General features: G+C 43.3%; 1 protein-coding gene across 1 annotated transcript in view; it reads right to left on the minus strand.

Moving 5' to 3' along the window:
• Positions 1–26,571, minus strand: part of PIK3C2B (phosphatidylinositol-4-phosphate 3-kinase catalytic subunit type 2 beta) — a 120,137-nt gene continuing 93,566 nt past the window's right edge. Inside the window, exons 16-33 of the mRNA XM_066623568.1 lie at positions 23,008–23,196; positions 21,964–22,057; positions 19,584–19,678; positions 18,240–18,420; positions 17,298–17,405; positions 16,181–16,273; positions 14,740–14,869; positions 13,815–13,951; positions 12,826–12,995; positions 9,744–9,900; positions 7,189–7,298; positions 6,803–7,004; positions 6,490–6,614; positions 4,442–4,559; positions 3,678–3,759; positions 3,062–3,168; positions 2,822–2,950; positions 1–2,125 (exon numbers count right to left, since the gene is read on the minus strand). Coding sequence (XP_066479665.1) covers positions 1,937–2,125; positions 2,822–2,950; positions 3,062–3,168; positions 3,678–3,759; positions 4,442–4,559; positions 6,490–6,614; positions 6,803–7,004; positions 7,189–7,298; positions 9,744–9,900; positions 12,826–12,995; positions 13,815–13,951; positions 14,740–14,869; positions 16,181–16,273; positions 17,298–17,405; positions 18,240–18,420; positions 19,584–19,678; positions 21,964–22,057; positions 23,008–23,196 — 2,416 coding nt within the window. The 3' untranslated portion in view covers positions 1–1,936. The remainder of the gene's footprint in view (positions 2,126–2,821; positions 2,951–3,061; positions 3,169–3,677; positions 3,760–4,441; positions 4,560–6,489; positions 6,615–6,802; positions 7,005–7,188; positions 7,299–9,743; positions 9,901–12,825; positions 12,996–13,814; positions 13,952–14,739; positions 14,870–16,180; positions 16,274–17,297; positions 17,406–18,239; positions 18,421–19,583; positions 19,679–21,963; positions 22,058–23,007; positions 23,197–26,571) is intronic.

Below are 26,571 nucleotides of genomic sequence, written 5' to 3' on the forward strand. Positions count from 1 at the left end.
TGAATTCCACTTCCTTTTATTTTATTGTTTTTATTAATGCCACCATTGTACATCGGAGCAACAGGTATCAATAAGGTGCCATCTCTACTTCCCTTCCTACACGAGGGGTGACAAAACCAAAGATAGCCAAGGTTTTCTCATGCTGTGCCTCTATGAAATCTACTTGCAGCACTGTAGAGAGATTCAATAAGATGCCACCTTCAGACAAGCTTGGGTCTAGGGAAGGTGGAAAAATAATCTTTCCATCCCCCAACTCAGCTTATTTCCAATTTGATCCCTGTCACATACAGTATTTTAGTTTGTATTCTCAATCCTGAGAAATATTCCATCTATTAGGGTGTTCCCACTGTAAACAATCAGCAAGTGCTCAGAGAACAGATTCCAGGGCAGTGGGCTATGCCCAAATTTGCTCTCTGCCTGGGTGTGCAATGACCTTCCCCCTGTTCTGAAGTGCTGTTTTCATTCCAGGCAGCAAATAGCAATCCCCAAACAGGGCACATTCTTTCACATTGATTTTTTTAAACAATCTGGTTTAGAATATAACTGCAAAGAGAAAAAGGTTTAAAAGTTTGTAATTTCCCACCCCACTTTTGTTTTTTACAAATTTTTTCTCAAAGGGCTTCAGAGAAATAGCTCATGGTCACCTGATCTACAGGAGTCCTTATGACTCAGTGTATGTGTGAGGGCGCATACATAAAAGACTCAAGAAGTCATTGGTGCTTTATGACAAATGCCAGGCAACCTTTCAACCACCCAGCAAGGTTGTCTTTAGCTCCTGTCTCTGCCCATCATCTTGGAAGAAGAGCCTGACACTAAAGAGTTCATCTTTAAAATGTCTTAAGAATAGCTAATGTAATCTGCACTTTAGGCAACGGGTGTTAGATAACCTGGACATAAATGACCATACATAGAAGACTGTCTGCTACAAAGAGTGTTTGGCTAATTCATTCTAAGAACTAGTTTCCCCAAGTCACAGTTTAGGAGGAATGAGATCAATGCCTCCTTCTTATGTCCATGCAGATCCTTCTCTTCTGAAACTTGGCGCAACTCATCCCAAACCAATACAGCTCCTTCAATTGGCCAGGACAAAACAAATGTAAGAGGCAATTCAGCTCAGCAAACAAGGAAGATGGAAACAGACAGCTCCCAGACACTTGCATGGTCAAGGCCTTTGTTGGTAGATGTTTGGAACAAGAGGAATACAGTTGCCTTCTGCCTCCACCAGACAAAAGTCTGGATATTAGTCCAAGAGAGCACATCTCCTAGGTTACATCTCCTACCAGGAAATCAGGAATTGTAAGCTCTACACATGTACAAATTACACAGCTCTCCTTTGGAAGCAAATTCTCCAAGATGGCTTGAGTTAGAGCACACTAGCTCCTATCCCAGCGATAAGGGTTTAATCTATTGTTCATACCCACCCCAGATACCTTCCCACCCCAAGTTCTTCTGAACATGTTCCTTAAAAACAAAACAAAAAGCATTGAAGAAGTCCATTAAGAACCTCACTGATGATACCTCATCCTGCAAAGTTCCTTCTCAGCAAGTGTTCTATGTCCCATTTGGACTCAAATTATTGGTACTTCTTAAAAAAAAAATTAAAATATCCCAAAGGAAAAAAGAGGCCCAAATGTCTCCCCTCCCCCACTGTAAGTCATTGCTCCCTTGACACAAGGTAAATGTATAAAAAGATAAGTCTATGGCAGCCATTTCAAGTCATAATAGTATTTCCTATCATGACTCAACCACAAAATGCTCACTCTCCACAGGAAATTAACCCTTCATTTGCAGAGAAACAATATATCCATCCTTCTTTGCAGGAAACATAAATCCTTTCAGATACACCAGGATACAACTCCTGGAACATGCACCAATTCCCAGGGATTTCCATGGGGCCAGAGTGGTTCCAAAGACACTGTGGCTGCCTTGTTGCTCTTCACATGGTCCTGTGGCTCCTAGAGCCTAATTCAAACCAGCCCATCTTCTCCCGTGTCAGATCCAGGTCCCGTAGTCGAATAATGACCTCCCCAAGGAGGATATTCTCCCAGAAACCCTCTTCACTGAGGACACTGAGATGCAGCTCCCGCTGGTGGAGATCTCCTTTGGGAATTCCATCATAGACAAGCTGCAAGATACAAGAAAGTTTTTGAATGTGAGTAGACTTCTTGGAAGACTGGAACACCATCTGTCTGAGAAGATGAGAAAGTGTGACAGCCTTAGGCTTCAAAAACATCAGTCGTCAGTTATCCTGTATATTTTTCAATTATGCATATATCTTGACATACATGCAGTACATGTTTCTAGCATTTAACCCTTGATATGTATCATCTGTCAGACAGACAGACAGAGAGATTGCTTATCCAAAACAGTAAGGAAGTGCCAGAACTTACAGATGTTTTGACACACTGAGTAAATGTGCTTTAAGTGTAAGCTGTAACAAATTCTCCATACATAACCTCCACAGTGAAGCAATAGTTTTTAAGAGATACATACAACACACAGAATCTGTGGGAGATAAGAGATAGATCTCTTTTAGAAATACCCACTGGCCTCATCTTTTTGGACTGAGGTTAGAGTCAGTAAAATAGTACTTTACACCTCTTTTGCCATTGAAGTTGTGCATACCATTCTTGGGTGCATTTAGCTCCAAGCCAGGGGACTTTTAGCCTTACTGGTGGCCCCCTTCCAGACTCCCTACATTTTCAGCAGCCATTTCTTTCTGCCACTCCATGGCTTTAACTACTTTAGCACCTGCCCTTCCTTATCATGTCTCTATTCTGTCCCCATCTTCCCCAACAAGGCAAGATGTGCAGGAGCATACCATTTCATTGTAAGTTGGGTTGCAGGTTTTGCGAGCGACTTTGGTTTTTCTCTTTGTAGTCTTCTGGGGATCAGGCAGAAGATAGATCTTAACATAAGGGTCAGGGTCACTGCCATCTTGAAGAGGCTGCTGAGAGAGAGAAAGAAATGAAGCCAATCCCAGCTGTGAGGTGCTGGCACAACACAAGGTTTCAGAGATCTAAAATCGCAACCACTGGGATAGCCACTGATTAACACTTACCAGACCTCGGATGTGCATCACCATGATAAAGAGCTTGTTGTTCTTGTAAGAAATAGACAACTTGATCTCCCCACCCACTTTTCCAACAGGCCGAGACCATGTTGCATCTAGGGGGAAAAAAAGTTACCAGTGCCAACATTGCAGAATTATCTTGCCAACTGGCAAAAGAGGGACAAGCTACAACACCCCAAACAGAGAGGTTTCTATACCTTTTCATAAAGTGTGTTATGCTTTCTTAAAATTTATTCAAAACTGCCTTCTCCCATAATAACACACTAAACCGCGTGTCAGTTCCTGATAAATGTACAAGCACCACTAAAGCAGGAAGTGGCAGATTTTTTCACATGACTAATACGCTCTAAGCAAAATTGCTGGCAGAGATCTAAGTAGCCCCATGGGGTGGCTGGTCCAGTTGGCCTGCGCTGTTCCAGTGCAAGTTAAGATTGGGATGCCCATTTCTATTCCAGAAAGCATCGTGCTTAAGATGAACAAGACCATTATCTTCCCCTCTTCACCTCCATACTGGCCTCTGTGCAAAGGGAGACTGTCCAAGAATGGTACTCCATTCCAGAATGCTGAATGTCACTCCAAGTGCTTGTGTTCCACAGACACTTACCGGATGCTTTTGGAGCTGGGTTTGTGCCTGCAGCAACTTCATCCCTTGGAAGGGGGTGGAAAAATGTATACACCAAGTCACACTGCAAGAAAAGCACAGCACCAGGCGACTGTTTTACTTTTCCAGTGATTAGTCATCTACTGTACTTCCAATCTCCATTCTAATATGACATACATGATTTGGTTAAGCATCTTGTCTCAATTTATAATATGCATGCTATCTACAAATAATTGACTCACATAATACGAGTAATTAATTCTTCCTGGGACTTCCATCACAAAGTATCCTAAAGCTCCTTGTTACTTACAATGGTTACATATCATAAACACACACCAGCATAACAGGAGGGATTCTATCTCTATTATAGGGATAGATTAATGAGGATACATCACTGGTGAAACCCAGTTGCCAACCCAAGTTCCCTGCAGAGCACAGAATATATCCTGGATGATGGTTCCCTAACCTCAATTCTCTCTAGTACAGTTATTGTGGAAGCTGTCCTGCCTCCTGCATGCTAGATTTTCTCCAGCAGTTTAAGATGGTTCCCAGATGGTCCCCAGACAGTCAGTAAGAAAAAGGGATATTACTAAAGCTTCTGTACAATTTAGCCTGAAGCAGTACAGCAAAGAAGAAGCAAGTAGTGTTTGAGATTTGCAGAATGGCTCTGAGGTAGTTCTGTTATACATGGCAGTTCTACCCACAAGTTCTTCTTAGCCTTGCTGCTGCCACCTCTGACCCTCTCCATTTGAAAAGGTGGTCCTTACCTCAGCCACCTCACGGGCTGCACGGATCAGGTGCCAGATGTAGCCATTTAGTTCCTCTCTCCTCCTCTCAGCCGCTGCCTCTCCTCGTGACCGTCCAATCACAAACCTGCTAGGGAAGCTGGAAAATTGAGTTGGGGTGGGGGAGAAAAGAGGAGACCTTTAAGAGGAGATCCCAGTCATCAAGTGAAGGAAAATTCTTAACCAAAGTAGGGCGCAATCCTAACCCCTTATGTTAGTGCTTTCCAGAACTGACATAAGGACAATGCAGCTCTGAGGTAAGGGAACAGACATTCCCTTACTTTGAGGAGGCCTCCATGAGTGACACCGAACTGCAGGATGCGGCACATGTCCCATTGTCACCGCTATGCCATTGCTGGAAAGCACTGACATAAGGGGTTAGAATTGTGCCCGTAGTCTCTCAATGCTACTGTCCATGGTTAAAAGCTCGTACTCTTTCAGGGAATTTTGGATAATGATTGAAAGTGGTTATTTATTGTCCAATCAGAACTGCAGTTTTACTGGACTATCTAGAGTCCTAGCACACTTAAATCTCCTCAGTTCTGTCACCTTTGAGTAGCTGGCGTACATTATTGTGACAGACAAAACTCTGTCCTCTCTCTCCCTGAGCAAGGTCTGTCAGCAGTAAGGTCCATATAGTTTATCCATTTTCTCACCAGTCTCCACCAGCTTCACTTTCATCCAACAGTATTTTTAAAAAGTTAACTCTGAATCCTATTTCTTCGCAATCTGCATTTTGGAGCTTAAATTTCAGTTAACACTGTGTCATGATGAATACACACAAGTTCAGTTAGTTATGTGACACAGACACCACTTTACGCAACATGGGCTTCTTGACAGGACAGTTCCCTCTTACACACACCCTGCTCTTACAAGGCACAATTACCTGTTTCAGCAGAAAGACAGGCACTACATGAGATATGCACTTTGACGCATGCTGTAGAGCACTGGTTCTCTGCCAGGGTGTGTGTGTGTCATGATCTTCCAGAGGTCTCCTCTGGGTAAGAGGTAACATTTGTGCCCTTACCCAGAGCAAGCCTTCATTTTTGTGGAGGGGTCTACTCAGACCTTCAGGTCCATGTAGACCTGATCTACCCATCCCCCACTCTGTCCTATTCCACCCTCCCCCATCCTCATTCTATACTCCCACTGTCTTACATGCCTTGGCTAGTGGCCAAGTACCTGATGCATGCGAGAAAGCTCTGGCTCCTTTGCACACTGCCAGAAGCATTTTTACAGTTGCTGTAAGGCAAATAGTACTGGTACTATGTTCTGCCAGCACTACGAGCCCATAGGATAAGGCTATCACTTACTCATTCATGTCCAAAGTGAAAGGACTGTTGGGAGGCTTTACCAAAGTGAGACTGGTTGTGTGGCAAAGGAGCCTGTAGCTTGTTAATAAAAACAAGGGTGTCCTTGATTATGCTGAAAGCTGCAAGTCCAGGAAGTAAGAAGCCTTAGTCTAGGGATAGAGGAACCAAGGATACAGGAACCAATTTATACAATCACCATCTGTATCCTCAAGTTTCAACACAAGAGTATGGGGCTGCAGAATTCAGAAGCTTTCATTCAAAAGCTGGTATATATTGCAGGAGATGTCAGTACACAAGCAAGAGTACTGAAACGACCCAAGCAAGAGAACTAAGGGCACAATCCTAACCAGGTCTACTCAGAAGTAAGTCCTATTTTGTTCAATGGGGCTTACTCTCAGGAAAGTGTGGTTAGGATTGCAGCCTAAGTCACATGAGATAGAGAAAGGCAAAAAATACAGTAGGTCACTAGTCAATCTGACCAAAGAGAGAGGAGATTCTTCACTCCTGGTCTCTAGTATGGTGATCATGAGTATGAGCAAAATTGGTGCAACAAGCCTTCCCAAGGGAAACTTTATTTTAGTAAAGAAAAACAGGAGAGTGGAAATAAGCATCCAGTTTAAATGAACTGCTTAAACAGTTTCGTATAATTGCATACCAGTGTAGTTTGCAAAGTAGGACATCCATGGGAAAAGAGGCTTGTCAAGTAATTTGGCTAACCTGGGTAGATGTGAGGAGGGGAAAATGAGGCGCAGCTTGTTGTGCAGCTCCTGGAACTCTTCAAAGGTGCGCTGGATGTAGGTGACCTCAGAAGGGTTCTGCCGCTTCACCTTCACAATGTAAATCTGCAAGGTAAAGTAAGAAGATCTCCTTGCAGTCCAAGTGGAGCCTCCTGAGACTTTGCGCTACAAGTAGGACACACTGCCCCTTGCTTGACACCCTGTTTCTAGAACAGACTCATGATAACTTGTCAATAGTGCCTCTTCCCCACTGCCCACCTGTTGTACCAAAATGGCTTACTGACAGCACTCACATAGCCCTTGCTGGGATTGAAGACTTTTTCATGGCGGCAGAGGTAAACATCAAGGATTTGGCCAGATGTCTTGATTGTGTGGACACGGGGAGCAAAGGAAAGCACTGGTCGCGAGTCTGAGGCTGTGAACTTCATCTGCGCTAGATTGTGAATGAAGAAGTTGAGCTTTGTGGCTACACTGCCCAGGCTGGACTCGATCAACCTGCACCAAGGGATGAAACATCCAGATTGTAAACTGATGTAGCATTAGCTGTTCTAACCCAAACTTTTCAGAAACCACAGTAGATCTCTCACAGAGGATTCCAGAGCATCAAGACTTCCTTGGGTCTCTTTGTGAAAGAGACTGAGTTGGTTGGTGGCTTCCAGCCTGAGTAAAGACCTCTTACCTGGTGAAATAGGTGGTGGCATCTGCCTCAGAGTCCTGTGGTCTCAGTGCATCATAGACATACTTTAGGTCCTCAAGATCAGAGAGTTCAGGGATTCCACAGGACAGCATCTAAGCATCAAAGGACACTAATTAGCATCAGAAAACAAGGCAGTGCAAAAGATCCTAAACTTGAGATGCAAGTTATTCCAACATTCTGGGATGTACCACAAACAATCTGATTGGCTGGGAACCCTGCCTTTCCTTTGAAAACATAAAAAGACCATTTCTAATTCTTGTGCTTGTGGTGACAATGGTCAACGAGTGCCCACTTAAGTCTTAGAAACAAGGCAACAGTAGGGGCTCTGCACTTGTCATTTTCCAAGTTCCTTTCTCGTGTCTTTATCCCAGGGACTCTCAGAAGGAGGTGGTGAAGGAAGTTGGATTTACGTTACATTACTACAGTCTACCATCACTGATTAGGGCCCAATCCTATCCATTTTCCAGTGCCGGTGCAGCCATGCCAATGGGACATGCAGTGCATCCTGTGGTGGGGAGGCAGTCACAGAGGCCTCCTCAAGGTAAAGGAACATTGTTCCCTTATCTTTGGGCTGCATTGAAGCTGCACTTGTATTATTATTATTATTATTATTATTATTATTATTATTAACAGTATTTATATACCGCTTTTCAACAGAAAGTTCACAAAGTGGCTTACAGAGAAAAATCAAACAAACAACTAATGGCTCCCTGTCCAAAAGGGCTCACAATCTAAAAAGATGCAAAAGAACACCTGCAGACAGCCACTAGAAAAGACAGTGCTGGGGTGAGGAGGGCCAGTTACTCTCCCCCTGCTAAATAAAAGAAGAGCACCCACTTAAAAAGTGCCTCTTACCCAGTTAGCAGGGTTAGTACTGGAAAGTACTGGTACTGGAAAGTTGGATAGGATTGGGCCCTTAATCATAAATTGGTTCCAGAGGGACAGTGGCATTAGTCTGTTGTGGCAAATAGTGTCAAAGGTTTTGAGGCACCTTAAAAGACTATCACATTTTTCCCCAATATAAGCTTTCATGGGCTGGAGTGTACTTTGTGCATCTGATGAAGTTTCAATCAATGTAACGTTTATGTTTCATTAATCTTCATGATGTCACAAGGCACTGCTTTTTATTTAGAACGTTCAAAGCATATGTGCAAAGCAGCAAGGGCAAAATGGATCCCCCAACAATCATGAACCCATAGAATTCCTAGCCTGTTTACTATGAGGAGCTTCTGCAGTGGCTTATACATTGCGTACTTATACAATTGCTTGTATACAGGAGCTTATACATTGTGTACTTGTACAATTGCCAGAGTTTAATCCAGAGAACAATGGCTGCCTCTTTTAAAACTCTGTGATTTCAGTAGCAAGAATGCTATGTTCTTGCTCCTGCACCTCCTACCTATTTGCCTCTCTCACCAGCTGTAGCAAGCAGGATTCTAGTTTTACCATACAGCAGGTGGAGAATGGTAGAACAGCAGAAAAAGAAGCATGCTGGCTACATGGTCACAACTGAACACTCAGCAACCCTATTACTTATTTTGGGCTTTCCCACCATGCATTTCGACCCTGCATTATCTGCAGGAAGAATGTAGCCAAAATTCTCCCCTGCTGGCTGGAAACGAACATTAGGTCTCACAAAGACAAACGTGTGTCTTATACCCTTAGGAAGAAAGGTCTAAACCAGGGGTGTCAAACTCGTTTCATACCAAGGGCAGAACAGCATTCATGGTGCCTGCTGGGGGCCGGAAGTGATGTCATTAGGCAGGAAATGATATCATTAAACAGGGCATAACAAAAAATAAGCAATTTTTCTCACTTAGGAACTCACTAACTGCAAATGACAGAAAAGAAAATACACAAATCTTGATTATATTTCAAGATATGGGAGAGCCCAATCTTCATGTGGGCTGTCCTTATAGCAGTAACACCTCAGCACTGCTTAGCAGCTGAGAGCCTGAGGGCCGGATAAAAAGCTTCCGCGGGTCGCATCCGGCCCCGGGCCTTATGTTTGACATCCCTGGTCTAAACCAACTGAGAGTACAAAGGATATAGGGCATGGCTCTTCATGGAAAAACAGCAGGCTTGGATGACAGAGGGCAGTATTTCAGGTCAAGTCTGATCATCACTATGTTCTATCCTCCTATGCAAAACTGTAACTGCAAAGAACTGCTGGATATTTCAGCAATAGCAAAGGGTTTAGCAAATAGAAAGAGTTATGACAGCATTTTTCAACCTTTTTCATCTCACAGCACACTGGAATGGCACTAGAATTGTCTAAATTGCACACCATCAATTTTTTGACAAATTGACAAGGCACACAAATTGATAAAGCACACCACACTCCCAGCCAGAGGATCACATCCCCCAATGCCCTACTAATACATGACACTTCCCCCAAACTCCCATGGTACACCTGCACGTAATCTGCAGCACACCTGCAGACCATTTGTGGTACACCAGTGTACCATAGCACAGTGGATGAAAATTATTTATGATGTGTGGCCTGGACAGCTGCAGTACATTGGGGTCTCACTTACCAGGCCCAACAGATTGAGGAAAAGATGGGTATGTTTGCGGATCAGGTTATAGGCTTGGCAGCAGAGATCAACAAAGTCATGGAAACGACTGGAGGGTTTGTCACCACCATTGATGACATAAGCCATGTCTGAGGTAAAGACAAATGGAGCCCGGTCCCTGAAAAAAGATACATATATATAGATATATCACCAGATGCTACTCTCAGGGACAAAGAGTTGTTGTGCTTTCAGTCTCAAGAACATCACAATCCATTCACTGAGCATTAGGTCCTAGAAGATTCACACAGCACCTTATCTTGAAAGCTCTTGAAACAACTAGTCTCTCATTAAAACAGTCACATGTCTGATGCTGGCTGTGTAACAGCATAAAAAAAAACACACACACAAGAACCCAAGACACTTAATAGGGAAAATGGGTATACTTGTTTTATATTCACAAACAAGGGCTTCACAGTAGGCAAGCAGATGCCTTGTACTCTGTCCCAAACTTTTAGAAATGCTAAATTTACTCACAGCCCCAAAAAGACATTATTGCATTTAAAGTGCATAAATTAGAACTTCTTTACTGACACACATTATTATTAATAATTTTATGATCCAATCCTAACTGGGCCGAGCACTGGTGCAACTTTATGGCAGTCCTTTATGGTAGTTACAAAGAAGCCTCCACTGGCACGTGTGGCCAGACCATTGGTGGGGAATCTGGAGCGGCCTCTCATGTGCTGGCGGACATCTGAAGACCCACTGAAGCAGGTAAGGTTGTGCAGGGGTTGGGACAGGGAGGAAGGAACAAGGTGGTGATGGGGGTAGGAAGGTGGGTGGATTCAGCAGTGGCAGTGCATGCAGAATCCTTTCCCACTTTCCCAAGCCTGATCTACCTGTTCAGATAAATTCGGACTTGGGCCAGCTATTGAGCTGATGCAGGTATGACTGCATCAACTGGTCCACCAGTGTTTAACCTGGGACAAGGGAACAAAACATTCCCTTACCCCAAGGAGGCTCTAGAGGCTGACAGCCCAACCCTATGCTTATCTATTCAGAAGTAAGTCCCATTACAGTCAATGGGGCTTACTCCCAGGAAAGTGTGGATAGGATTGGGCTGTCAGCCCAAGCAGAAACAGTGGTGTAGCTAAGGAGGTGCAGGGGGTAGCAGTTGCATTGGGCATCAAGCTTTAGGGGGGCAACAAGCTGAATTAGACACTAGTGACCAAAATTGTGAAAATCTTGGTATGTATGAATAATACTATCATGTTATATATCATTGGAAAGGTAATTTAATGTAGAATGCAATGAAATGCACTGTATTGGAATATCTGTATTCTATCAAAAGTTATGGCCAATTAACCAGAAAATGAAAACACAACTGCCTTATGGAACAAAAAGTGGATTTGCGTAACTCAAAACTGATCTATGATACTGACTGTTCTGAGAACCAATAACATGTTATTATGTTATTGACATCTTGCAATGACATGTTATTATGATACAGCATGGAACCAATAAGGTATTAATATGAGTCAACTCTCATTTCCATTTATCTTAATATAGTTACTCCTGCTAACTGGGTAAGGATACAATTCTTCAAGTGGTGCTCTTCTTATGTTTCACAAGGGAAGAATAACCACTCCTCTTCACTCAGCACAGTGTCTCAAACTAATCAGAGGCACACTTTTTATTTATTTATTTAATTAAATTTGATTTTGTCTTGGGGGGGCTACAAATCTTCTTTGATCCCAGGTAGCAGATAGATGCCTTAGCTATGCCACTGGCTGGGGGGAGGTGACAGAGCAAGTGGGTGGCAAGCTGCTGGGGGAAGGAGGCAGGATTCTCCCCAAGTTCCACTTTTTTAAAAGTTAGGGTGTGATGGCACTTGCGGTTGTGGCATCACTTCCGGGCCATCATTTTGAGCTTGGCACCTGGTTATTAGCTACACCACTGAGCAGGAGGCCGTCCCGGCTCTGCTGCATCACCATACAGGCAGTTATGGTGGACCGAGCAGTTACACCCTGTGTTTTTAACAAAGTAACACACAGTGTCTTAAAAAAGTACCAATACAATAAAAACAAAAGAAAATCCACATAATACGAACAAGTTCACAACAATTTAAAATAGCAGTGACAGGGCCAAATATTTCTCTCGGGAGACTGTTCCTAATCCTCAACAACATAGCTGGAAAGGCCCACCCCTGGTACCCACCACCATAACTCAGAGGGACCCAAAGGAGGGTCTCTGAAATGGAACAAAGCCGTTATAACCAATTCCCAACTGAACAGATGAATGGGTGCAGTCAGATGTATTGGTGCACCATAATAAGTGACACGTGGCAGGTAAACTCTTGGACTCAAATTCAGAGCTGGTCAAAAAGATACAAATGCCATATAATTATTTTTTTCATAGAAATGGTCATGAAGGTGATGAGATTGATTCCTGAACAAGAAAGAAATATCATGTGAGAATGGAGATGAATGAACTCCAGTATTGTTTCATCTATCCACTCACCAGCGTACTCTGACATTGCTTGCACACAACAAACAGGCATCATACCAATTAAACAGCTACTGCTGGAGGGCATGCATTGGTACAAGTTCCATAGAAATGCCAGTGTATCCAAGCGCATAGCCCACAAGACTCTCCCAACATAAGTAGTCATATTTTTCTGATTAGTTTCCCCAAAGGAATCTGTTTCAGAATTGAGCAATAAGTTGCATTAGATTTTTAATTATTCTATAACATCATATGCACTTAACTGTATGCTACAAATTTGCCACTGTTTTACATTTAATATTTCTGTTCTTTCTTTGCCCAAGTTTCACTATGTTTAATGGAATGTTATTGAATATTTTTATTGAGTTTTCAAGGTATTAGATATTTTAATTGTAAAAGATAAAGATGTGGAAAGAAAAGCAACAACAATGTAACAGCCAAGACAAAGCATTTGTATAATAAGCACATCATAATTCTCTCATCATAATCATAAACATCATAAATTCTCATCATAATCAATGTTAGATTTTCCTCTGGGTGCAACAATTCCAGACCTCATTCTTGGGCACAAACAGTTCAATTAGCAAACTCCACACACCTTTTGATGTTGCCAAACATCTGGGCATGGCCCAAAAATCTGCCAAAGTCAATGTGGAACATGTGGCCAGTGGTCTTGAGCATGATGTTGTCATTGTGCCGATCACAGATTCCTAGCACATAAGTGGCTACACAGCAGCCTGCACATGAGTAGATGAAGTTCTCCACTGCCTGAAAGATGAAGGTAGTGGTTATTGGATCAGCCACAGTTGGAACAGTGGAATAGGGCAGTCGAGCCAGGAGCAAGATGTCAGACAAAAACTTCAGCAGTGTGTCAAAGGATGCTTGGGGAATAACAATAAATACCAGTTTGCTTTCTGGAACAAGTTGTACACTGGGGTGGCAGAATGATAGCTTGAAACAAGATTGTAAACTACCTTGAAGAAAAGCTACTCTCTCTCCTTAGCTATATCTACACTGGCATTTTTTCCTTACAAATTTTTCTTGTGATTTGATATTAGCTGGTGAGTCCTTGTGCCAAGGGTTATCTTTGTCTGAAGTTAGACCTTGTAGTCCTAGGGACACAGCTTTTCCATCAAATGGAAAAGCCTTATATAATTTTAGATAACCAGTGAAAACATGTTTTGTTTACTTAAGCTTCTGAACAGTAGATTTACAGTAGAAACACTTTCTGTTGTCAATTTTCAGCTTGTTAATTTTGTGCTGCTTTTAGAAATTATTGTTAATATTTAAATCCTGCAGCCAAAAAACACAAAATGTTTAAAATGTAACCCAGAAGTTTGCTAAAGAAACAACAACAAATGTTTCAGGTTCTACAAGAAAGGTCAGGTGCACATGCATGTACCTTCATCACAATGCTTCCATTCTGTTTGACTTACATAAGACGCACACAAGTGCGTCACTGCAGGTGCAAGTTTCAAACCAAGTTGGCTTTGACATTAGTGCACTCCCTGAACAGAATTCTGAGGGTTGCTTGGTAATTGACCCTGGGCAAAGAAAGTTACTTTCTCTTTGTTCACCAGACCTTACCTTCTCATATTCATCCTCCTTGGGATTGTGCTTCTGCAGCCAGTCTGCAAGGGGACGGTCCTTGAAGGAACCCGTCACCCCATGCTCCACCTGGATCTTTCGCAGGGTTTCTGCATTGGGAATCATCTCCACCATCCCTGCAAAGCATATTCAAAGGCTGTTAGGCAATGAACTTCTTTGCCTCCACTTCTTAATGTTAACTAACCAAGACGTTTGTTAATCGTGGGCTGGGATTTACCATAAAATTTTGAAACATCTTCCTCTTAAGGATAAAACAATGCTTACAAATCAGGGAGTAAAAGAGTAGCTACTTTCTACAGCTAAGAATTTTTTTGCTAATTTGGTTCCAAGGTCCAGGCTGAATTTCCTATCATGATCTTTCCACATTCTAGAATTCTAGAGACCCTCTCACAGATATCCTAAATGGCACCCCATTGCAGATAAATAAGACACCACTAGCACAAGTACCTGCCCAAAACAATTGCCTTACATCATTTTTTGCTAGCAGATGTTGTGATGGTTACTCACATAGATGGTTTTTTTTTTAAACTGCCTGACTCACATAGATGTTTTTTTAAAACTGCCTGACAAATGTACTGTAGATAGTCACAATTGCTGACATGAAAATTTCATGCTTAGAGATACATAGCACTGATTACCAGATGCTAAGCACTCTAGGGAGACAGACTAGGAAACTAAGCACAAGACTAGGAAACTAAGCACTTTGGTCTGATTCACCAAGAAACTTAATTCTTAGCCTTCACCACTGAGCTGTTTGCTTCCAGATTCTCACATTCCCATCCTTTTCTGCATTCACTGCCTCACCAAATCGTTACAAATTCCACTAATTTGAGAGCATTACAGCTGTAGCAGAGCAAGAGGAATGCAAAGAGAACAGAAAAAGCAGATCAAACTTGGATCTTACCACGACCGCGGCCTGTGGAAAAACAACGGAATATGACCATGCGCATGTCCAAACCTTCTTGCACCCAAATCTTGTTCATTATGCGAATCATCTGCAAGGTTAGCATGTCTTGCCGGAGGTCGTCTCCACACTATGGGGAGCAAAAGAGCACAAGTAAAGATAAGAGGTTTCTAGTGATTTACCATTGTTGATTTGGAGATGTAGGGAAAATCCCCGATTTTTCCCTATTTGGGATCATTCTAACCCTCTCAAAAGCATCTAAGATGCCTCAGCATTTTAAAAGGCTTCTGAGTCATCTCAATGCTGTAGCTGTTATCCTGAAGTGCCACCCTTTATCTGAGCATCTTCATCTTTCCCCTTGACCACTAAACAAAGAAATGTGAATCTGAGCCAGTTCACTGGACTATGAAGCCCACTTGATGTCCAAGCGTAGTAGATTCAGAAACCCAGAAACTTCCAAGTGACCAGAAATGAACCACCAGATTTTTTACTGAAAAGGAAGAAGTGGTGAGGACTTTTGGGCATCCACTTTTCAAGGGGCCCCAGATTTGGAAAGGAAGGGCAGTGACTTCACTAGCAGTGACTTCCTGCTACAGCTGACACTGGTGAACCATGATGTGGTGGGCATGAACTGCCATCATCTCTTCCGGCTCCTTTCCGAAGCTGGAGAAGTCTAGTTATGAGACTAGAATGCAAGCCACAGGAACCCACTATTGCTTTGCTCTCTTGGATGCCCACAGATTCTCACAAGTCTATCTGCCGTAGTCTAAGTAAACTCAAAGCAATTTGTGCTAATCTTGTTTCTTGGAAGACACAAGAGCCAGGGTTGAGGCTGACACATCACAGGTTGAGGCTGACTGGGCACATGCTGAAGGCCCATGTATCTGAATGGGACCACCGCCACGTCTGCCCATACCCAAACTATCTCTGGTGACAGGGACCCTCTGTGGCCACTATTCCTATTGTTTAAAGTATCTCCATCACTGGGCAACAAGGACATAGCAGCAACAATTTGTTCTTTTTCCTGGGTGCTACTTTGTCCCATCTCCCAATGCAGCATTGTTGGTGGGCCATGCAGGAATTTTAAAATAGGGCCTGGGATGACAGTGCTAGAGCAGCAGCAGCTGCTTCCCCACTCATTATCCAGTAAGCCAGGGGAGCCAAGACACTTATGGAGCAATGGGGGGGGGCAGTGGCTGCAGCAGATAGAGTTCTTCTTTGTTTCCTGCTCAGTTTCAAGGTAGATGGGGAAGGGGATAGCTGGCATGTGCACACATCACAAAGTTTGGGCCACCTGAAAGATGGTGTGGATCCTAACAGGAGTAGCTCATAAGATAAAACTATCTGGTCACCAATGCAGCCTGAATGATCACAGCATCTTCAGAAATCTTTGGCAGAGAAGGGTAGGCACAGCCATAACTGAACAAACAACCAGGTTCACCTTAAAAATAACACGGATATTCTCCCCAAGAGGATCAACATTCTGGAAAGAGAGCTTCAGGGGAACAGCGTTGGAGTTGAAATATGAACAATCCTGCAGCAAGAAGAGAAGGAGATGGGCACAGGGAGTCAGACAAGTGCTGTGATCATGCATCCTCTCAACAAGAGAGTTGAGTGCTCCCTGGCAAGAGCCATCAATGAACACAGGCTCAGGGTCATGCTGAAAATACTCATGTTTAATCCCCTTCAGGAAAAATCCAATCCAGTCTAGATACCCAAGTTGCCTTACTTTCAGTTGCTCCTTTTTGAAGAGCTTTAGGATGATGCCCCTTTAAAATGTGGAAAGCCACAGACTGTGTGGCAGGGCTGTCCTCTGTTCTGATAACCTGGTCATGCAATAGTGGGCACGGGCAATATTCTGTAATCACCTCAGTCAGAGCCTGTGATTTCTCCTATGAACTTTATTCAAACCCGCCTAAGACTAAAAACTTGTCTGATAAGCTAACCAAACCACCACTAGCCAAGGAAGACAGTGTCTGAAATGCATGCACTGAGGCTTTTCAGGCTAAGATTTTTGTTGTAAAAAAATTGGTGGCCACTAGAATCCCTGCACAACAAAGCTATTCTCCCTGCTGTAAGGTTCCCACTCCTTCAACCCATTCATTCTGTTGCAACAGGACATTGCAATGGTGAATAGACATTAGAATAATTCAGGTTCAAAAATAATTTGGAAAGGTTCAAAGCCAAGAAGGTAGAGCTGGATGATGACTGGAAGGCTGATGCCAATGCACGGTTGAAGGTCAACAGTGCGTCTGATAATACTGGTCTGGCAAAACAGTGACAGGTGGATTGACTAGCCAAATAGATAACACAGAATCAGTGTGGCAGATTATTGGATTAGGATGCTAATGGATGTAAACCAAAGGTTTACATTCAGCAGAAGCTGGCCAGCTGTGTGGTAGCTTCCTATGGAAGGAGGAAAGCCTAAGCTTATCTATGGAAATTGTGCTGCTAAGTCTGGGCAGCTTCAATATTTGCAACACAGGACAGTTCAACTGAAGGACTCCTGAACTATTAAGGAAAAACAATTCCATTTTGGTAAGCAATTGCAGCCATACCCTGGGCACAATTCCTTTCACCAACAGGCTGGGACTAAGTGGCAGTCGACAGGAGCCATTGACATTGAAAAACTGCTTTACATCCTCCAGCCCCTCACGAAGAATTGCCTGAGAAAAAGCACAAAGATGTCAATGAACAGAAAGTTATTTGATTTTGAGCTTCTGCAGTTGTCTCCAAATGCCTTTCCAACCACTTTCTGCAGCAGGTTGAATCTTACAAACCATCCCAATGTAAGTCATCACATCACCAAAAATCACATCCCAGCAGGTGTGTTCATGCTGTATCAATCAGCTCTTCCAAATTCTGCACCAAGGAGCACCCAAATTCTGTATTTAACTGCGTAGTTAAAGTAAATTGCATCAATTTTGTAGATAACATTCTTTATTTAAATATGCAGTCAGAAGCCCCCATCTTCTGTAGCATTTGCAGCTGTATTTTGGCACCAATTAATTATGATGTCGCAATACAAAAAGAAAAGGCAAGTAGATCTCAGTCTGTTTGCCTTGTAGTTCAAAAGCCTGTAGAAAAAAACACAGACCTCAATGTTGGCTACAGAACTAAACAGGCTCATTGAGACGCATCCCAGAACAAGCATAAGCAATAATTATTATTTAAGAGATAAATCTCAATGACTTGCCATCAGACTCTTGTAACACCAGTGGGGTACCTCCTTTTAGGGAGAGGCTGAAAATTTAATCCAAATCATGGCCATTTGCTCAAAGAATCTGACAGATTTCTAACAATGTTAAATGATGAGCTTAATGGGTCAAGTTAGCCTCCAAAGCCTCTCCTTGCCATTTAGGAAATTCTTCCATCAGCCATTATATTCCATAAACAAACTAGTCTTGAGGCACTGTACAGCTTGCTGCTCTGATCCCCCTCCCCACAACTCCCTTTCCTGATTACAGTGAAAGACACAAGATGTACACAACCACATGTACCTGTCGTGATGACGGGGTAGCCTCACGGACCTGCTGAGCCAACTTAGCCAGGGTATTTACAAGCCAGCACTGGCGGTCAAATTCCTCTCGCAAGCCTTTCCCGCAACAGCACAGCAGAGCTGCTAGTAGGTACTGGTAACGGATGCTGAACTGAGAATCCTTCAGGCCATCCTTCAGCAGCCTGGGGAAGATAGGAACATTGTCACCAGAAGTAACAAGGTTTGTGTATATGGATTCGTGTCCCCTCCATTCACAACACCACAAGTGCTGCTGAGCAAAGGGTCAAAAATTATGTTAAACCTGTGATTAGAGCTGAAGGGGTTTACTTTTTCTTTAAAAACAGCTGCTGGATCAGGAACATGACAGGGGGTTGGGAGCTTTAAATCTACTCTCCTGCCCCATGTCTGATCTAATCTCTAGCCCTGCTGTGGCTTTTTTGACAAAAAAGAAAAAAGTCTCCAGTGTGATCAATGGGAAGTTTTTTCCTTCTCCACTAGCAGCCACAGAGTAAGGGAAGTCAGGATTGGGACCATGCTGAGGGCAGAGTTAAAGCAGCTGCTATCAATCCATCTTCTAGTTTTAAAATAAAAGTTAAGCCTTCAGAACTACATGGACTCAATGAATCATGTACAGTTTAGTCCAAGACCTTTCCTTGCCATCTCTTACTTTGACCAACCAAGGGCCTAACCCTATCCAACTTTTCACTGCTGATGTAGCTGTGCCAATGGGGCATGCCCTGCATCCTGCAGTAGGGAAGCAGTCATAAAGCCTCCTCAAGATAAGAGAACATTTGTTCCCTTACCTGAGGGCTGCAACACCACTGGAAAGTTGTTTAGGATTGGGCCCCAAGTCAACATGCTCTATCTTCCTGACTTAGTCAAAAACTAAATTTCAGATGTTGCCAAAACAAGTCCACCCCCAAAAGCAAAAAAAAAAAAAAAAAAAAAAAAAAATCTGCAAGGAAATATTAATAAGTGAAGGGTAATTTGGCTGTTTGGTTAGTGGAACATGAAAAATAACTCATGAGGGAGAGTCAGGTAGTCATTCAAAGCACTAAGCTTCTGCCTCTTGACACTGACTGTTCATTTTCAAATAGTTAACCAGCAGATGACTAGAGACTTGCTTTAAAATAAAAAAAGAATGAAAGCAGAGATTATTGGCAATGTATTCTGGACCAGGTTATCAGATTTGGTATAGGTGGATCTCTAAACACATACACAGATCAACTAGGAACAACAAACATTCAAACTGGATGTTCATAATTCCTGATCAGGCACTTATAGATGTGCTACACCTCTGAGTAGAATCCATATCATAGATCAACAGCACATGCACCAATATTACCAGAAGAAATAGTGGGTGACCCGAAGGTCACAGATGGCTCGCTTCATGAGAAACCGCACCAGGGGACTGTCCAGGTAGCATTCATATTTGAGGGCCTAGAAGATAAGAAGAGATTATTTCACTACTGGACAGAGATGAGCAGTGCAAAAAGACTACTGGTTTCCTAATTGGTAAATAGTTGGAGAGGCCAGAGAGTAAGTTTCAAAAAACCAGGCAGCCTTGCAGTAAGGATATAGTTGTCCTCTAGGTGAGGGACAAATACCTGTGCTGCACCCAGAGTTGCATTAAGAGACTTCTCTTCAAAAGGTATGTGAGGATGGAAACTGAATGGGAACTGACCCAGTGCTCCAGTAGCTGTTTTGAGACTTTATCAATGCTATACTGACAACAAAAGCCCTATCTAGGTCTTATTGTAACCATGTATAGTGTACCCTAGATGAGAGGTGTTCGAAGTGGGTACAGGAGCACTCTGGAAAGCCTTGTTCCTAGAGTGTACCATAGGATCACCCCACCTGTTCTTTCCCAGGAGACAGAGTGCAGAGGCAGTTTGGGAAAAGAGGTGACTACAGAGGCAAAGAGTTCTTTTCCCAGAATGCATGGGCGTATGGTTAAGAAAGTGAACACTCTGTCCTTGCTTTTTCAGCAAGTCTAGCCAAAGTTCTTCCAGTCCCATTGCAACTCTGAGAATGGCCTCAAGCAAATGAATGAGGAGACAACTATCAACAGAGCCAAGAGAGAACATTCCTACAGGCATGTGCTAAAATGCAAGGCTGGGGAGAGGGACACCTTTTCTCTACTTTCCAATGACCAGCCCATTATGAACAAAACATTCAAACATATATTGGAGTAATTAATCTCTACAATTTAAGCTTGTTTAAAATAATCAACCTAAAACATGGAGAGGTAACTCTAGACAGCATTAATGATAAGACCAAAGGATAGCAATTGTATCCAGCTGCTTGCTGAATTCAAGAGTGTGAGCTCAAGAGCATGACCCATGGCAGCTCTGACCTATGACAGTTCAGAGTTCAATTGGGAGGACTCATTAATGAACCTTGCCCTTTGTTTTAGAGTTCTTCTGTCAATATCATTCTCCTTTAATTATGTATGCACTGTTATCTCTAGCACCTGGGGCTTATGGTCATCCAGCCAGGGTCTGCTGCTGTTCCCAGTAAGGCAGGGCCTATGGGGATGTATCTGCCATGTCTGCCATGACCCCAATGTGTTTTTGTCCAGCTTCAGCTGATCTACCAGCTGCACCCATTTCTAACTCAAACCTGGCTTTGATTATTAATGTCTTACAGCCCAATCTTATGCATGCCTGCTCAAATAAGTTCCATTGTGTTCAATGAAACTTACTCCCAGGAAAGTATGGCTAGGGGTGCGCAGCTGCAGTGGCACAAAAAATGGCTGCTGCCGTATCCTGTGTACTTTGGACAGCCGCTGGCGGCTCTTTGGAAGAAGGGGACTTTTGACCCCTTCCCCCGTGTAAAGAGAGTAGCCCCGCAATAGGGCTACTCGATTCACTGCCAACCAAAAAGTCAAATTCTCTTGCTTCTGTTGCCCCCATAATACAATGTTTATTGTATTATGAGCCAAAATGAGTCTTCAGAGATAGGGTATAACATTTAAAGTAAATAAATTTAAGTTATTGGGTGATTGTTGGGAAGCAGCAGCAGCAGTAAAATGTCTTCTTTTTCCCTCCTGGCACTATTACAAATTCCAGGTGACCCACACCCCCAGTGCAGAATCAGGGGCCAGAACACCTAGGAATCATTAAATGGTACAGGGGAAAGAAAAAGGAGGGTCCACTCCTGCAGTTTGTTCCCAACATTGCCTAAATGGGCAAGAGTCCTCCTTCACTGCAATTGCTGTATCTGCAGGTGGCAACAGGAAGAAGGACCTATCTCCATGTACTGCCTAGCTCCCTGGCACTGGTATCTTATGTATAGGGTTACCAGATACAAACTGGGACAGAGGGCCTATACTTTTAACCATTGTACAGAAGAGGAAATTTTGGCAGGTGCAGCTCAACATGGAAGGGTTTAAAAAGCTACACCTGCCAAAATTCCCTCTTCTATACAATGGTTAAAGGTATAGGCACTCTGTCCCCCTTTGTGTCTAGTACCCCTACTTATGTGTGCACATACTTTCTAAAGCATAGGGGTGGGTAGCATTGGGGGCCTTCAGAGGACTTTTGTCCCAGACCCCTCCCAAACCCCTAGCCACCACTAGTTGCACCCTGAAATAGCAACTTCTTTACAAAGTGCAACTCTGCCTTTAGGACATAAGCCATTGGTATATATGTTCCCAAATTGACCTGAAAGATTCCAGTTAAAACGGCACATCTAAGGACTTTCTCCCACTCAGAGTTACTCACCTGTACCAGCTGAGGCAGATAATCCAGTAGTTCAGCATCAGATATAGAATCAATCCATTGCACAGCTGTTCTTCTTACCTCCTGGTCTGGAAACCTGTAGCCATATGCCAGCAATAGAGGTGAAGCTTACAACAAATGCTCACCTGAGGATCATGCTCCTTTTCCTGTAGTTAAGCACATTTATGGTCTCTGCAGCCAAGGGAATTCTTAGCATCCTTGCAAGCAAATTCTATGCAGTTTTGCTTTCAGCAGGACTTACTTATTTATGCAGAATTACAGCCTCAAGGACTTCTTGCACAGAACTACAGGTTGAGACTAATTATTCCTGTGGGTTCACTAACGTGGATAAAAACGCACTATAGCAAATCAATTTAAAAAACAAAGTTTCTTTGCTCCAGTGATTGAAAAACAGCCTTGTTGACCTTTTGACTCTAAGATAAGAGTCATTAAGAAGATAATCCATCAGCACTTCACTCAGCCCCTGGCTTCACCAATGCAAAATGATCACCTTTCTTTCACATGCTGGGGGAAGGAAGGGGTCCGCAGGAGAGAGAAGGATTGATGGATTGTTAGCCTGCTGCCCCCTCTCTCTCTCATTAAGGAGGCTGTTGTTAAAGGACTGTTCAGTTTTTAAAAACTGATTTTAAAGGGATGCATTTTTCCCCTTCTCCAGGGATCAGCACATTCTCTCTCATTTGCAGGGGCCATTTATATTGAGTCAAATCCGTGTATTAAAAATCCGTGTATAAATAGGCTGGACCTGTATTTTGATCTCGCCACTAGCACTGACAGAAGGCACACAAGAGGAAGATGGAAAAGCTGGAGGATCTAAGTGGCCAATGTACAGTGTTTTAACAAGAATTACATCCTCAGCCCATTGTAGATTTTTCTGTTTTTCATGTTGTATTTTTAAATTGTTTGTTAGCTGCCTTGTGTGCCCGTTGGGCAAAAAGGCGGGGTACAAATTAATAAAATAATAATAATAATAATAATAGATAAGGGTTTCCCACCACAGATTCACATGTAGATAGGAAGACTACTTACGCTGCATGCAGGAGCCCAAGGGCATCCTGATGGTTCATGTGGGTCCATTGCTTCAGCAGGGCATAGATATCAGGCAAGCAGGCCCACTCCCAGCTTGGGGCACTAGCAAGCAGCAAAGGCAAGGAGCCTGGTTCAGAGTGGCAGTAATAACGCTTCTCCCATAGCTGCTTCCGGTCAGCATCTGTTAGCCTAGGGCAAATTGAAACACATGCATAAAACAGCACAAAGGCCATTAGTCATGAAGGGTTAAGCCTAGAGGTGTTTGAAAATTGTGTTACTTATTTAACCCGTTGTGTTCCTTAAGACTTGAGCTGTAAACCTATCTTACTCACTGGAAACAAACACCTCTAGTTATTCCTTGAAATACTACACCCTGCTTGTAAACTTGCTAGAACAATGTTTCTCAAACTGTGGGTCGGGACCCACTAGGTGGGTTGTGAGCCAATTTCAGGTGGGTCCCCATTCAATTCAATATTTTATTTTTAATATTAGACTTGATGCTCCCATGGTATGTGACTGCATTTGGGGAAATGTTATAGATCTGTGCTTTGAACAGGCTACCGTTTATATGCTTTCAACAATGATAGTCAAAGAAACTTACTTCTGGGTAAGTGTGGGTAGGATTACAACCTAGGATTCTTAAAATTTTCCTGCTTGATGATATCACTTCTGGTCATGATATCACTTCTGGTAGGTCCTGGACAGACACTCATTCTAAATTGTGGGTCCCAGTGCTAACTGTGTGAGAACCACTGTGCTAGAAGCATCTGTTTAACCACTGTTGGAAAGATAACATTGAGCAAGAAGAGCCCCTTTGGTGTGATCCATCAAAACTCCTATGTTTTTAGGAACATTTTATGCAGCAGAGGCCAGGAAGTGAGGAGAAAGTGGGAAATCTACTACTATACAATGTGTGCGTATTTCACGTGTGCAAGAAAGAGAGAATATAAAGACAATACATTCAGAGCCTAAGTACACTTCTGTACTGCAGCAAGTCATGGACTCTTCACTCACAACAGAAGAGGAAATTGAACGCTTTCCACATGTGCTGCCTCCGGCACATCCTTGGTATCACCTGGCAGGACAAAGTTCTAAACAAAACAGTCCTGGAACGAGCTGGAATCCCTAGCATGTGTGCACTGCTGAAACAGAGACGCCTGTGTTGGCTCGGTCATGTCGTGAGAATGGATGATGGCTGGATCCCAAAGAATCTCCTCTATGGAGAACTCGTGCAAGGAAAGTGCCCTACAGGTAGACCACAGCTGCAATACATCTGCAAAAGGGATCTGAAGGCCTTAGGAATGGGCCTCAACAGGTGGGAAACCCTGGCCTCTGAGCAGCTCACTTGGAGGCAGGCTGTGCAGCATGGCCTTTCCCAGTTTGAAGAGACGCTTGGCCAACAGTCTGAGGCAAAGAGGCAAAGAAGGAAGGCCCATAGCCAGGGAGACAGACCAGGGACAGACTACACTTGCTCCCAGTGTGGAAGGGATTGTCACTCCCAAATCAGCCTTTTCAGCCACACTAGACGCTGTTCCAGAACCACCATTCAGAGCGCGATACCATAGTCTTTCGAGACTGAAGGTTGCCAACTAGCACATTCTTGTACAGTCACTTCTCTTTATGTGTGAACTTGCTATCCTCGAATTCACTTATCCGCAAGGGGCAGAATTGTCACCTACCTCTCATTATATGTGACTCTGTTCCATTATCTGCAAATTCAATTTGATGATAAGAGTTCTCTGAAAGGCTACCTGAGGGCTGCTGTGGGGCTGGAGCAAGCCAAAGGAAGGAGCCGACAGACAGATGGGAGAGGATGGGTGAAGCAATCCCTTCCCCACTGCTAAACACTGAGGCCTCATCGTTAAGCCAGCAACCTTCAATGAGTTGAAGGATAGCCAGCACAGAGAAATAGCCATGGCCACAACATTAAATGCATCGAGGGATACCAGCGTGGAGGAGGAAGCAACAGATATTGGAGATGTTGATGAGCCCTTGCTATCACCCAGCCCATAGACTTCAAGTTAAGATTTAGGTTCATAAGGTTCATAGAGTGTATGATGAAGAGGGTCCCCTGGAACCTAACACCATTTTCCTCAGTTTCTATGATTCAGTATCAGCTAATTCAGTATCTGCTAGGTTTTCCAGGAACCTAACCCTAGCACAGGGTGTCCAAACTTTTTGGCAGGAGGGCCACATCATCTCTCTGACATTGTGTCAGGGGCCGGGGGAAAAAAGAATTAATTTACATTTCAAATTTGAATAAATTTACATAAATCAATATATTAGAGATGGAACTTACTAGAATGAATGAAGGTCTTGCAATAGCTGAAGGCCTATAAATGGCCTTGCACAAAGCAAGACAAACCTTTCCTTCACTGCTGCTGCATCACAGACATGAAACAACAAGCAGTGGAGGGAGCCCTCGTCCCACAGCTCACGCAAGAGGTCGAACAGCTGACAGAGCTGAGAGCAGTTGCATCAGGCCAGCGCGGGCTTCAGCAAGTCTCTGGAGGGCCAGAGGCTCACTGGAGACTCCCTGAGGGCCGCATTGGAGTCCTTGAGGGCTGCAAGTGGCCCCAGGGTCAGGGTTTGGGCACCCCTAGTGGATAATTACTATATATAGCCACTATAAAGGAGCCTTGCACTTTGAAATAGGTTTGAAATAGGTTGCAGGTTCCCATCTGGCTACCTTCCACAAAAAGACTGTTGCTTTATGTAGCCACCAGAGAGCAGTACAATCACTGCAAAACCACCAGTTAATCTCATATGACAGGACAATGCTGGGTGTTTCAATTATCAGTCAATTCGTTTTTCTCCATGCAGAGGATGAGATCAGGTGGCTAATGAGGAAACCTGAAGCAGTTCCACTACCCAAGTCTAATGGGATCAAAGGGTCTCCTGCCCAAAGGCAATAAGAAGACTAGAAGCTTCAACCAGTGATAAAGTGTCGAAACAATGGGAAGGGCCATCTCCCATTAGGAGTGAAGGACTTCTGTTGTTACTTCAAAACAAAACGCTCCTTGCATTCTCCCACTCCATAATCAGGCTACATGGGAAGTGCAGAGGTTAGATTTTCTGAAAACGTGTTTCACATACAAATAAAGTGCAGTATTAGCCTAAAACGTCTGGGATTTAAACCAAGATGCCTGGAAACAACAGAAGGAAAGAATAAAATAGCAGTGGTTAATTCCAAAATAATGAAGTAATGGGGCTCAAGAATGTCTGGAAACCAAACCCTCTGGTCCCCTAATTCCAGATGTGTGGCAAAGAGCTGCAGTACTCAGTGATGAAGAGTGCTCTATACATGCTCAGAGACAGCACTGCTTTACACACTGGAGATATGAAAACAGGGCTAAGACAGTGAGCTGAGAAAAAGGGGCTTGGTTGCCCAAGCCCTAACCTGAAAATTAGGCTTCCTCAGTTGTTTTTGCTCCAGTGTGAAATGTGTTTTTCCATTCTGCTGATCAATTAAATGAGCAGCTCAGGAGGTAATTAAACTGGACTAGCTGAAAGGTCAGAAAGCAAGCCCTCTGGGAAGATGGAAGTAGTGGACAGGCTCAAAAG

Source organism: Tiliqua scincoides, chromosome 4 (genome assembly GCF_035046505.1).
Source record: "Tiliqua scincoides isolate rTilSci1 chromosome 4, rTilSci1.hap2, whole genome shotgun sequence".
NCBI classification, from domain to species: Eukaryota; Metazoa; Chordata; class Lepidosauria; order Squamata; family Scincidae; genus Tiliqua; species Tiliqua scincoides.